Source organism: Lactuca saligna, chromosome 1 (assembly GCF_052625555.1).
Source record: "Lactuca saligna cultivar CGN05327 chromosome 1, ASM5262555v1, whole genome shotgun sequence".
In the NCBI taxonomy this organism is placed as follows: domain Eukaryota; kingdom Viridiplantae; phylum Streptophyta; class Magnoliopsida; order Asterales; family Asteraceae; genus Lactuca; species Lactuca saligna.
The window spans coordinates 566,890-580,564 of record NC_136417.1 but is presented as its reverse complement, the minus strand read 5'-3'; the positions used below and the strand labels follow the sequence as shown (position 1 = coordinate 580,564).

The 13,675-nt window shown below is 40.0% G+C and overlaps 1 protein-coding gene across 2 annotated transcripts; it reads left to right on the top strand.

The window, feature by feature from the left end:
• Nucleotides 1–930: 930 nt before the first annotated feature.
• LOC145026485 (pre-mRNA-processing protein 40A-like) lies at nt 931–12,624 on the top strand. Of its 2 annotated transcripts, none has more exons than XM_078976952.1 (28): nt 931–1,155; nt 2,175–2,240; nt 2,320–2,541; nt 2,625–2,780; nt 2,903–2,979; nt 3,116–3,185; nt 3,268–3,320; nt 3,405–3,462; nt 3,584–3,843; nt 3,930–3,999; nt 4,068–4,166; nt 4,240–4,308; nt 4,394–4,471; nt 4,548–4,634; nt 4,729–4,763; nt 4,848–4,953; nt 5,033–5,113; nt 5,187–5,279; nt 5,354–5,407; nt 5,482–5,598; nt 5,676–5,774; nt 5,849–5,896; nt 5,987–6,076; nt 11,313–11,420; nt 11,497–11,561; nt 11,636–11,738; nt 11,816–12,118; nt 12,218–12,624. In XM_078976952.1, the coding sequence occupies exons 1-28, from the start codon at nt 1,123–1,125 to the stop codon at nt 12,368–12,370; spliced, it is 2,853 nt and encodes a 950-aa protein (XP_078833078.1). In that variant the 5' UTR covers nt 931–1,122; the 3' UTR covers nt 12,371–12,624. The 2 variants fall into 2 exon arrangements, with proteins under 2 accessions (XP_078833078.1, XP_078833005.1); XM_078976879.1 differs by having other exon boundaries at nt 2,900–2,979.
• Nucleotides 12,625–13,675: the final 1,051 nt, after the last annotated feature.

Here is a 13,675-nt window from a genome sequence, read left to right as displayed (position 1 = left end):
AAAAGGAATATGATTTTCAGCATTATTTTCATATTTTCAACAACAAAAAACTTGATTTTCAGCAACAAAAACTTGATTTTCAGCAATCTTATGAAATTTCCAGCAAAATACACAATGAATATGATTTCCAGCAACATATAATAAGAATTTTACACAGGAAAATTTATTTTCAACCATATTTTTCGAATTTCCAATATCCAACAACAAATTCATACAACAAGAAGCAATTTCAGCAAAATTAAATGACATATTTCAGTATATTAAAGAGTTTTCAAGCAAGATTAATCATCAATTTGATGTTAGAACCGGAAAAAAAATGAAGAAAAAAGAAAGCAAACCTGTTCACTGCGTTGCTGTTCGTCTGCGATGGGAAATGAGGCGTTTTCTGTTGCCTGCGATCGGAGAGGAGGCGGCGGCGGACGACGGTGTTGATTGGAGAAGATGAACGATGAAGACGATGTTGGAGCGAGGCGGGAGCATTGATGGTGGGTGAAACGTAAGAATGGATGAGCCGAATAGAGAAAGAAAAGAAAAATGCGTGTTTTTTTTAGGTTAAAAGGACTTCGTAGATCTTAGAAGATGTTAGTCAATGTTTGTGTGGTGAAGATCTTGTGCAGATGTTTTTGGATCTGCTCACTTCGAAAAAACAAACACACTGTAATGACCTATGTCTGTGAGGTGCAGACAAAAATGATTTCGCAGATGTGCAGCAAAACATACAAACAACCTCTAAATAACATTTCTACTACACTCTCCTCTGAAACATGTGTTCGAGACATATTTACAAAATAAATATTTTACATCAATAATTTTTATTTTATTATTATTATTATTATTATTATTATTATTATTTTTTATCGCGTTTACCATCTCCAAACGAAAGAAATATATATATATATACAATCGTCCCACGGACGAGGCTCGTATATAAATGGGCTAGGTCAATTTCTCTCGCAACGCCACTATTGAGTATTGAGTATACCATCCATCCAACGGCTAATTGTATCCTTAAATCAAACCTCCTTGGGGTTGGGGTGTTCGCGACGACCAGGATTGAATACGCAGTTCACTCGGATTAGGGCTTATTAGCTCCATTCTCTGTTTTCTTGCTTATGCGCAACAATGGATAACAATCCTCAGAATTCCGGTGCACAGGTAATCTTGATTTTGAGTATGTTATCTATTTGATTTTGCAAGAAACTACTTGACTAAACCCTAAATTGTATATTTAATTATATTTCGCTCTGGACTGTGGTTCTTCATAATTGGAGGTGTAACCACACACAGAACCGCCTTTTTGGGTTTTATGTTCAGGAAGGGTGTGTGAACGTGTGGATAGGAGTTAACAGAAGTTAGTTTTTATTGGTTGAATGTTCTTCAGTAATTTAAAGATAGTAAAGTTCAAATGTTGAGTTGCATAATACAACATAATGTAAATAAATGATCATTCATATAAATAAGAATGTTTTCTTTACAAATAGATTAGGTACAGGCTCATACTTTACCAAGAAGATAAGCAAGCCTTAGTGTTTGTGTTATGCATACTATCAAGGTTTAAACCTTTGTTGAATTGGATTAGGCTACAAGCTACCCCGAAGCAGTAAGACTGAAGTGATCCCCAATATGAGTTGCTCATTACTAGGTTCGAATCATGACAGAACAGTTCAAATCAATAATGAATCAGAATATTCTTTGAATTTTCATCATAATTAAATCATCTCCTACATAAGACCACAGTACCACACAAATATGTAATTTACCCATTACCAAATTTGTTTCAGTCAGGAGTTCAATGTGGGTTTCTCAGTTCAGCCCCATGGTGGCTGTTATCAACAATCTTCTCTTCTTATCTTCTTGTGACACTGATGGGTTCCCTTTGATCTCTTCCTACTCGACTTTTGGATGGTCTTTTCTTTCGTTGTTGGACTAATTAAACCTGTAAAAATCCAATGTATTAAAGAAAATACATATTAGATGCCTCAAAGGCGTGTAAAAGGGAAGACTGTAAATCATATCCTCAAAGGAGCCTTGGTGGAATACTCATCACTATTGTCATTTGAGAAAATTTAACAAGTTATATGTGTGGTTACATTTAATCTTTCCGTATGTTACTGGAATTGCAATGCAACAATAATATAGTGTTTACTCACTCATAAATGTATATTATCTTCTAGTCTCTGCGGCCACCTGCAATCGGATCCATTGGCTCTCAAAGTTTTGGAACAAACTTTTCAATACAAGTATGCATGGCTTCTTCATCCCTGTTTTGGTGATGCTTTTATGTTGCATAGAGATAGTGATTTTAATATGTTGGTGCAGTTCCGGCCTGTGGTTCCGTCACAGCAAGGACAGGCACATGCGTTCATGCAGTCGGGTTCAGGCAGCCAGCAATATCGTCCTCAGTTTTCTCAACCAAGACCAGGTCAGCCTCCCTCATCACAAGCAATGCCAATGTCTTCTTATATGCAGCAGCAGCCAAACATGAGTTTGGGTGGCCCTGCACTACCTCTTTCTTCTTCTTCGTCTTCTTCTTCATACACTGTAAGGCCCAACCCCCCTTTCTCAGCTCGTGTGTTTAGGTATCAGAAATCAGAATCTATTTTATAATTGTTTTCTTGTCTCAGTTCACCGCCCCGTCGTTTGGGACAAATGTCTCTTCTCAGTTTCAGATGCAGACACCTGTTGCCTCAGCTGGTGGACAACCTTGGCTGTCTTCTGGAAATCAAGGTCCACTAGCTGTTGCACCAATGCCACAAACTGGACATCAGCCCACAAATCAGGTCTATCTTTATTACTATTCCTTTTCTGGCTCTGGCTGCTTCTTTTTTGGAATTATCCATGTGTAGTCAGTGTAACTTGTGTTATACTTATTCATTTCAAGTTTTGTTCATTCTTATAGCAGGCATTGAATGCTCTACATTCTTCTAGTCAAGAGGCATCATCAGATTGGCAAGAGTATACAGCTGGTGATGGAAGAAGGTACCTGTTTCATTTTATTTTTCTACTTCAGACAGACTCCATGTAGATGTAATTTCTGTGTGGCACTGCTTCTTAATTTCCATCTCAAAGAATGATTCCTTTTTTTTTTTTTTTTTTACATATCTTATCTTTGCAGATATTATTACAATAAGAATACAAAGCAATCTTCTTGGGAGAAGCCTTTGGAGTTGATGACACCTCTGGAGGTAAGTTATGATGCTGATTAGCTCAATTTAATGATATCTTTGTTGATGTATCTTAATGGACTCATTGATATCTTTGTTGCAGAGGGCCGATGCCTCCACGGTTTGGAAAGAGTTCACAACTGCAGAGGGTAAAAAGTACGGATAAATATTCATGATAGAAATTTTCAAAGTATCCTGTTTTTTCATCTCTAATGTACTTAACTTAATACATATATGCAGATATTATTACAACAAGGATACAAAGCAGTCTAAATGGACGATACCTGAGGAATTGAAGGTCTCGGCTATTATTACTTAAAATCTGCTGACTGATAATTGATATTCTTACTCTCTATCAGGACATAAAGAAAAAAGTTTGCCTCTGCTCTAAAAATAAAATCTTGTTTGTACATGTTCAGTTGGCCCGCGAGCAGGCCGAGAAAGAAGCTTCTAGAAGTAGTCAAACTGAGATGGTGACTAATCCGAATGCTCCAGCCATTTCAACACCTTCTGCACTTGATCAATCTTCAGTTAATGACATTTCTTCAACAATACCCAGGGTGGCTTCAAGCCCTGTCCCCCATAATGTGGGATCCGAGTCATCATCTGTTGCAACCCCTCTTAATCCAGCAGTAGTTGCTGCTTCTATGATTCCTCCCAACTTACATTCTTCTCCAATGTAATTGTTTTTGATCCCTCCTCCCCCTCTCCCCTAACATTAGTATGCTGTGGTTTTGTATAATGTTGAAAAATGTAAAATTACAGGAAGACAGAGGATTCATCTTCACATGGTGTTCCAAAAACCTTAGATGGCGTATCAACACATGACACTGAGGTATGAGTCGTTAATGTCTTTTCCTGCCTAATTTAAGAAATAAAATCAACTTAAATTTGTTTATTTAGGAAGCCAAGAAGGGCATGGCAGTTGCTGGAAAAGTGAACACGACACAAATAGAGGAGAAAGTTGTGGATGATGAACCCTTTATCTATGCGAGTAAGCAGGTATGATGCTAAAATATATTCATGTGGTAGATCCTGCTTGTTTGGATCTTTTACCAATTATTGTCTTTTTTAGGAGGCAAAAGTTGCATTTAAAGCTTTATTGGAGGATGCAAATGTTGAGGCTGATTGGAACTGGGAGCAGGTATCGTTGCTAGTGGCCTATACCTTTTTTTTTTTTTTTTTTTAAATTTATTTGTTTGTTATTGATGATTAAATTGGCATATCAGGCAATGAGAGTGATCATAAATGATAAAAGATATGGTGCATTAAAAACACTTGGTGAACGGAAGCAGGCATTCAATGAGGTAATTAAAACCTTTTTTCATTGGTATGTATATTCACATTGTATGGATATCTGATTTTGATTTATTTTCTTCGTAGTATCTGATGCAAAGAAAGAAATTGGAGGCTGAGGAGAGGCGCTTGAGGCAAAGAAAAGCAAAAGAGGAGTTCACAAAGATGTTAGAAGTATGTTGCTTTAATCTCTCTCTCTCTCTCTCTCTCTCTTGTTTTTGTCCAGGTTATGGTGTTTTTATCCATCCAGCTGATCACTCTTTTTCAGGAGTCCAAGGAATTGACATCATCCATGAGATGGAGGTATTGTTGAACATATATCATATGCTTTTGTTTTGGTTCATACATGTTAAGATTTTGTAGTTGCACGATTTGTATGTAATCCAGCAAAGCCATGGCAATGTTTGAAGATGATGAGCGATATAAGGCTGTAGATCGACCTTCTGACAGAGAAGATCTTTTCCAAAACTACTTGGTTGATCTGCAGAAGAAAGTAAGTTGTGCTTATGATCTATCTGATAATGAACACACACTTTATCCATATTCCTGTGTTTAAAAAAAAAAAAACTCAGGAAAGAGCAAAAGCTCAAGAGGAGCAACGGCAGTACAGATCAGAGTACAAGCAGTTTTTGGAGACTTGTGGGTTGATTAAGGTGAGGCTCCATCTGATGATTTATAATTGTTTATTCGGATATTAATTAACAGCGTATCATGTGTTGGAACCAGGTGGATACTCAGTGGCGGAAAGTTCAAGATCGTTTGGAAGACGATGAAAGATGTTCGCGCCTTGATAAGATTGATCGCTTGGAGATTTTCCAAGTATGTAGTGTTTTGTATGCTAAACTAGTTGATAGGAATTAGTTAGGAAATTGATATTGTTTTTGTGGCGTCAGGAATATATCCGTGACCTGGAGAAGGAAGAAGACGAACAGAGGAAAATAAAAAAGGTAGTATTACTATTTACTATTCTTGTTGTTGAAAAGGTCATTTCTCATTAAATTCAGTTGTTCATTTCTTGAAGGATCATATAAAAAGGGTGGAGCGTAAAAACCGTGATGAGTTTCGCAAGATGATGGAAGAGGATGTAAATTCGGGTACACTTACGGCTAAAACTCAATGGCGCGATTACTGTCAGAAGGTATGGATGGTATTAGTATACTAGTTTTTTTATTTTTTATTTTTTCAAATATGAAAATTGTTTTAATTTTTTGACAGGTGAAGGAGTCTGTAGCTTATCAGGCTGTTGCTTCAAATACCTCTGGCTCAACTCCAAAAGATTTGTTTGAGGATGTTGCTGAAGAGTTGGAGAAGAAGGTATTATTTCCTACTGATAAAAAAAAAATCCCCCCAACTTCTCTCTAAATGCTCCGTTTTGGTTTACTTGACAGTACCACGACGATAAAACTCGTGTGAAAGATGCTATGAAATTGAAAAAGGTAGGATTCATCATATATATATATATATTTACATGGTAATACATGATTTATAGTTTTATTGTTGTTATGTATCTATCTGGCTCTTCCTAGGTGAGTGTTGTGCCAACATGGACATTTGAAGATTTCAAGGCTGCTATTGAGGATGACATCATCACGTCTTTATCGGATATTAATCTGCAGGTATGCTGATAACTCCTTGACTACTCCTGAACCAAATTGAATGAGAAAAACTCTCTAAGACAAACACAAAAACAATAATTTTCTCAAATAGTTTGCCCCATATTCGAGAAAGGGGAAATCTCCAGGTTCGAGAAGAGCTTTACAATAATTTTCTGCATACCCTAAACAACCAAAGACAGCATATAAATACCCTCAACAGAGGACAAGACAAAATGGTCCCCCACTACAAAAGATAGGTAGTGGCACGATAACAATAACTGACAATTAAAAAGTAAAAGGCCGATTACCCTGCTTCCCATAGTTATTGAAAAACATCACTCAATTGGACTATTCTTCATTTGGGCCTTGCGCCTGTTTCTCTGGTAAACCTTCAGGGGTAGGGGATTATCATTACCGGTGGCCCAAAGTTTCACCTTGTCCCTAAGGTGAAATTCTGGGACCAGAACTGCTTGCTTGTCCAGCTTCTCAAAATCTTCCCAGGTTGCTTCTTGCTCTGATAAATCTTGCCACTGTACCAAAACTTCTTGGCTGTTCCTCTTCTTCTCCCGGACTCCTTTGATTGATGCAGGTTGCACCACCAATTCCATTTCAGCAGTCAATTGAGGGGGTAGTTGGGTGGGATTGGTTGGGATACCATAGGCTGAGTGGAGCAGCGAGACATGAAACACTGGGTGTATATTAGCTGTTGGTAACTTCGAGCAGCTAACTTCTCATACCTCCTTGCTAAACTTTGCTGTCGATAAGGTTTGAGCTTGAGGTAAACCAGGCCCCTTTCCTTGAATTCCATGTTTGCCCTTTTTTTGTTGGCCTGATCCCTGGGCTCGGATTAAACTCACCCTCAAGTCATCTGGCATTGCATCTCTATCTTCTAGAAGCTGCTCCAATGCATCCATAGGGTACTTTGGCCTTCAAAGCGGATGAGGGGTGGCGGATCCCGGCCATAGAGAGCCTTGAACGGGGTAATCTTCAAGGACGTGTGATAAGTGGTATTATACCAAAACTCTGCCCAAGCTAGCCACTTAGCCCATGTCTTCGGGTTACCTGAAGAGAAACATCTCAAGTATGTTTTGAGGCAACGACTCACCACCTCTGATTGCCCGTCAGTTTGGGGGTGGTAGGAAGCTCCATCCCATGTAGACGAAATAACTCCATCCAGAATTGGCTGAGAAAAATCGCTAATAATTGATAAGGGTAGTCCATGTAATCTCACCACCTCCTTGATAAATTTATTGGCCATTGTGGCTGCAGTAAACGGGTGTCGGAGGGGAATGAAATGGGCATATTTGCTCAGCCTGTCCACGACCACCCATATGGTATCCCAACCTTCCGACCAGGGTAGCCCCTCGATGAAATCCATCGTGACTTCATCCCAGGTTTGTGCAGGTAGAGGAATGGGTTGCAGCAGCCCTGACGGTGAGGCGGTGCTATACTTCTGTTGCTGACAAACTGCACATCACTTGACATATTCTGTGATGTCATCCTTCATTCCCTGCCAGAAAAGAAAATCTCTGCTGCAGCTCTTTGATAAGTTTTCTTTGCGCCCGAGTGACCTCCTACTGGTGAATCATGGAAGACTTTTGATGACTTCCCGCAAGGAGGGGTGAGTTGGAGGGTATAAACAACCTGCCCTTGAAAAAAAGATTTGTCACGGTAGAGGCCAAAATTCTCATCCTCCAAGAGTTCCTTCTTAATCCTGTTGATGAACGCATCTTCAGATAATTCTGTTTTTGATCTTTCCCAGAACTCCCAACACCCCGCTGCTATTTCATTGCACTCGATAGTGGAGTTTTTTCTAGACAAGGCATCCGCCACCTTATTGCTTGCTTTCGTGCGGTACTGCACTTCAAAATCGAACCTCATGAGCTTTGATACCCACTTTTGATAGTCGCTACCCACCACCCGTTGCTCCAAAATATATTTCAAGCTCAATTGGTCAGTCCGGACTATGAATCTCTGTCCAATGAGATACGGCCTCCATTTGATGATTGCTTTTACTATCGCCATTAAATTCATAAATTGATTTTAGTCGGGCTTGAGCTCCCAAAGTACAACTATAGTAAGCAATCGGTGTTCCTTCTTGAATTAGCACCGCCCCAAGCCCGTACCCCGAAGCATCAGTTTCGACAATGAAAGTCTTAGTGAAGTCGGGCATTGCTAAAACTGGAACAGTGGTCATGGCTAGCTTCAACTTCTGAAAAACCTTTTCAGCCTCTTCATTCCACCGAAAGCTGGCCTTTTTTAGTTGATCCGTTGGTGGGGTGGCAATGCAGGCATAGCCTTTCACAAATTTCCCCAAAAAACCCCTTAATTCTTTTATGCTGCGAGGAGAAGGCCACTCCACCATTGCTTGAATCTATGTTGCCTCCGCCGATACACCTTCCGCTTATACTTCATGTCCCAAATAGGACAGCCTTGCCCTCCCAAATTCGCACTTCGTACAGTTGATTTTCCCGGCTTAGCTCATCTTTACTGTAAATCAGTATATCATCAAAAAAGACTAAGATGAATTTTTCCAGAAAGGGACGGAACACTTCGTTCATCAGAGCTTGGAATGTGGCTGGCGGGTTAGTGAGGCCGAAGGGCATCATCCTGAATTCAAAATGACCATCATGTGTGCGAGAGGCGGTCTTTGGAATATCCTCTGAGCGTACCCGGATTTGGTGATATCCGGATCGTAGATCCAATTTGCTGAACACCCTTGATCCGTGTAATTCATCCAATAACTCGTTGATGACAGCAATGAGGTATTTGTCTGGGACTGTCGCTCAGTTTAGGGCTCGTAATCCACATAGAATCTCCAAGAATCGTTCTTTTTAACCAGGATAACAGGGCTAGAATAGGGACTATTGCTAGGTTGAATGATCTTTGCTGCCAACATCTCTTGGATCATCCTCTCGATTTCATTTTTAAAGAAAGTGTGGGTACCGGTACGGTCTCACACTCACAGGTGGGGTTCCTTCCTTTAAAATAATCTGATGCTCCTGCAGCCTCTTGGGTGGTAGTTCCTTTGGCTCTTGAAAAACATCTTCAAAGCTAGTTTTAAGCTTTCTTAGAAATTCCGGGATTCCACCTCCTCGTGCTCCTCTAATTCCAAGTTGCTAAGTTCAATTAAGACACCCCTTTTTTCCCTTTTTAATTCCCGGGACATAGCTTTGAGAGTGATCAATGATTTTCCCAAGGACGGATCCCCCTTGAGACATATCGACTCTCCACCCACTTCAAATGCCATTGTTTGGGTCTTCCAATTCGTTTGAGTAGTTCCCAGCCACTTAACCCTGAGAAAAATATCTCAACTTCCCAGACGTAGTGGAAGGAATTCCTCTACAACATCAATACCTTCAAGTTGTAGTAGAACCCCTTTGCAAATGCCCCCACCTGTTTCTTTTTCGCTTGTACCCATGTGTACCCCATACGGCTGCGTATCACTTATTGGAAGCTCCAATTGAGACACGAAGGCTGATGATATGAAATTATGGGTAGCCCCTGGGTCTATTAGAGTAACCACGGGTTGGTTTAACGAGACTTTGATAACAGGCTCCACCTCTACCAAGTCTAAAGTGGTCGGATTCTTATCAGTTTTGCCAACGTCTGGGTCTTCCCCTACCTCTTCGTCATCCTCAACAAGAATCACATTCACTTGGGTCTTGCACACATGTCCTTTATGCCATTTAGCTTCACACCTGTAGCATAATCCTCTTTGTCATAGCGTTGCTGGTGGTGGATTATTAGGGATTCGGGTTGCCAGAGATCCGAACCCGCTTTGTATTAGGGCCCTATTTTTCTCGTCAATTTGTAGGGCTAAGTCTATGGCACGACCCATATCACAGGGAGCCCACATACGCAACTCCGTCTAGATGTGGGGTTTCAGTCCGTCCAAAAAATTCCCCAAGGCAACTCGCTCCGTCACCTCGTCTAGCGGGGCCGATAGCTTCACATACTCCTCAGCAGTTCCACAGCCGACCATTGTTCATACAAATCGCGGTGGAGAAACACCTGCTTCATCTCCTCCCAAGTGTTGATCGCCTTGTGTCTGTTGGCCCAGCGGAACCAAGCTAGCGCATCCCCAATAAGAGTTAGGATCGCCGCTTCAATCTTGTCTTCATCCAATAGCGGGTAAATGGCAAAATACCGGTCTGCCTATAATATCCACCTGTTGGGGTCATTACCATCGAATGTCGGCATGTCAAAAACTGGAATTCTGTTCCCTGCCGGGGTTGAGTTACCAGATTGATGTACTGTTGAAGTTCCTCTTCCTGTTCCAGCACCTTCTTCTTCTTCTTCCTCCTCCTGACCTTGCAGGATAGTGTCCATCCTGGCCTTCATTTCTTGAATGTCCCCATTCTGAGACTGAAGCTGGATCTGTATTACCCCCACTTGATCTTCCAGCTTCTTCACAGCTGCTCACCTCCCATTGGATAGAGCTGCTCTGATATACCAATTGACTACTCCTCAACCAAATTGAATGAGAAAAACTCCAACACAAAAACAATAGTTTTCTCAAACAGTTTGCCCCATTTTCGAGAAAGGGGAAATCTCCAGGTTCTAGAAGAACTTTACAATAGTTTTCTGCATACCCTAAACGACCAAAGACAGCATATAAATACCCTCAACAGAGGACAAGACAAAATGGTCCCCCACTACAAAAGATAGGTAGTGGCACGATAACAATAACTGACAATTAAAAAGTAAAAGGCCGAATTACCCTCCTTCCCATAGTTATTGAAATTACATCGCTCAATTGGACTATTCTTCATTTGGGCCTTGCGCCTGTTTCTCTGGTAAACCTTCAGGTAACACTTATGGATTCTTTCTTTATGATTGTAACATTGACTGGATATTCATCTGTCTCTACGGTTATATAAAGTAAAGTTGTATTTATTTGCTTGCATGTCTAGTATTAGTATCATCTTTTGAGATTCGGTTTGAAGCTTGTATACATTCATTCATTTAGTGGAATCTAGCAAACTAGTTTTGGGTGGTAGATGATAAACTTTATTTCAGTTCAGTTTGGTTTTGGTTGGTAATGTGTTGAAGAAGCTGTTTTGAATTGGTTGTGTATGGTATGATAAGTCAAATATTTGTTGAGAGAGAGGTTTAATGAAACCTGAAAGGGATAGGGTTGGTTGTTGAAAGCAAATCTGAGGTGGATGGTAGATTTTTCTTGCTGGTGCTGTTGACATGTCAGAGTGATTTAATAATATTAAAGCATTTTGATGAAATATGTGTGTGTGTTCAGCTGGTGTATGAAGATGTAGTTGAGAGGGCCAAGGAAAAAGAGGAGAAGGAAGCCAAAAAGCGTCAGCGTCTTACCAAAGAATTCACTGACTTATTGTACGACATCAAGGTACTTATCGTATCAACTTTTATATTTTTTAATTAAACAAAACAAGTAAAGCATCCGGAACGTGATCACTCCTCAGGATATAACTGCATCATCTACGTGGGAGGAGTGCCAGCCACTGTTTGAGGAAACCTCCGAATACAGGTATGATGATTGTTGGAGGAAATCATTTTTAAATAAAAAAAATGATTATTGTTTGTTAATTTTATGGGAATTAGAGGTATTGGTGATGAGGGGGTTGCTCGTGAGGCCTTTGAGGAATACGTGGCTCGTTTGGTTGATAAGGCAAAAGAGAGGGAACGCAAACGGGAGGAGGACAAGGTGATGCTTCCTTGTTGTTTTCCCACCTTTGTTTGTCATTGTGATCATCATCATAAATTAATTATATGTATTTTTAGGTGAGAAAGGAGGAAAAGGAGAGGAGGAAGGAGAAAGAACGGAGAGAGAAAGAGAAGGAGAAAGAAAAGAGATTGAAGAAGGATAAGGATGATTCGGATAGTGAGAATTTGGATATGATGATGGAGATTACTACCACCACCAAGGAGGATAAGAAAAGAGACAAAAAACATCGCAAAAGGCATCACCACCACCAGCAGGATGATAATGATGATGATGCCACTTCTGATAAGGACGAAAGGGAAGACTTGGACTCCTCCTCCAAGAAGTCATCATCGCGTAGACATGGCAAAAAATCAAGAAAGGTACCTACCTCACATATCTCTTACTCTCTCTGTTGTATACAAAATAAATCTTTTTTTTTTTTTTTTTTTTTTTAATGCCTTGGCAATTGTGCGTTGCAGCATGCATCGGCATATTCACCTGAATCGGATAGCAGGGATAGTGAAAGCAAGCATAAAAAACAGAAAAGAGATTCCCGTAAAAATGGCAATGGTGGTGGTGAGGAGCTTGAAGATGGGGAACTCGGTGTGGGTGAGGATGGGGAAATCCAGTAGTCCACCGTCATGTTGTGTCACTACTTGTACTTTATTGGATTGGGTAGCAGAGTTAGCAGCTTTATTTACTGTCTTGTCATTTAGAACTAATTGATTCTCTTTTTTATTAATTTTCACCATGTCTTTTTTCATATTACACACACCCACCTCTTACCATGGCCCATGTAATGTATGTATTATATTACTTTTGTATCCAAGATGAAGGAAAGGGAAAGGGTACAATACAATTTTTTTTCCCCTTGTTTTGTGAACAATCCTCTAATTATATAGGCCTATTGGGTTATATATGATGAGTGTTTGATAGGTTTTACCATATCCTCCTCAACTCAAACTCTCACTCTTACCGTAGTAGTATGTATATCTTCCACCATCCACTCCAGAATTCAGATCAATGAATGTGCATGTTGTTACGATCAAAAAATCAATGGTAAATCATAAATTAAAACATTTAGTAGAGTTCATCCCAAAATCATTCGATATGGAAATCATAGGTGTGTACATTGCGATCAATCCGATCCCTTTCTTTCCAAAACGATGATACCTGAAACAATAAACAAACCTGTAAGCATGAAGTTTAGTGAGTTTCTTAAAGCATACCATACACACAAACCACATATCACATTTCCTGTTGCTATAAAAGTGACCCCAACGTACATCTTCCATACGCTTAGTGTACTGAGCAATTGGACTGTACGCGCAGCATACTACATAGTATGCCTAGCGTACAAACAACTCATGCACAACATCCATTAAGTGCTTAGTACTTGATCCAACAAGTCCAAATCACAGATCTGAACTATACTTAACGTCTAAACTCATAAAGTCACTGACTTGGTGATTTTGCATGCCCCAAACAAACCCAAACTCCAAAAATGACATTCTACTTCCATAAAAGTGACCCTAACTCAAGCATGAACCCATTAAGGCCATTAAGATGGCAACTTTCTGCCTTAGGGACTCAAATAGCATCAAGGTTGGCAACCCCAAGCCTAAAAACAAATTTGGAACCATAAAGCTCCATTCTTGGGACCAAAAGATCCAAAAACTCAACATAATAGATCTAAGCATTCAATGGTCAAGTTCAAAGCTTTATACCTTCATCAAGTTGAGAATGAGTCCTAAAAGCCAGATCCATAAGCTCCTCCTTGATTCCCATCTTTGCATCAAATTTCATCTTCTTGAAAATGGGTCAAACACCCCAAAAATGGACTCCTTAAGCTCAAAATGCCACCATGGATGATATATGATGATTTCTAGGGTTTAGAGGGGTGGAGGCTGAAGATATTAGGGTTATGTTATGAGATA

Bases quoted from the DNA above. Each gene is read 5' to 3' on its own strand.
- LOC145026485 (XM_078976879.1), top strand. From the start codon at position 1,123: ATGGATAACAATCCTCAGAATTCCGGTGCACAG. The intron at 3,321-3,404 runs GTACGGATAAAT...ACATATATGCAG, and splicing joins ACAACTGCAGAGGGTAAAAA to ATATTATTACAACAAGGATA. The intron at 4,954-5,032 runs GTAAGTTGTGCT...AAAAAAACTCAG, and splicing joins TGGTTGATCTGCAGAAGAAA to GAAAGAGCAAAAGCTCAAGA.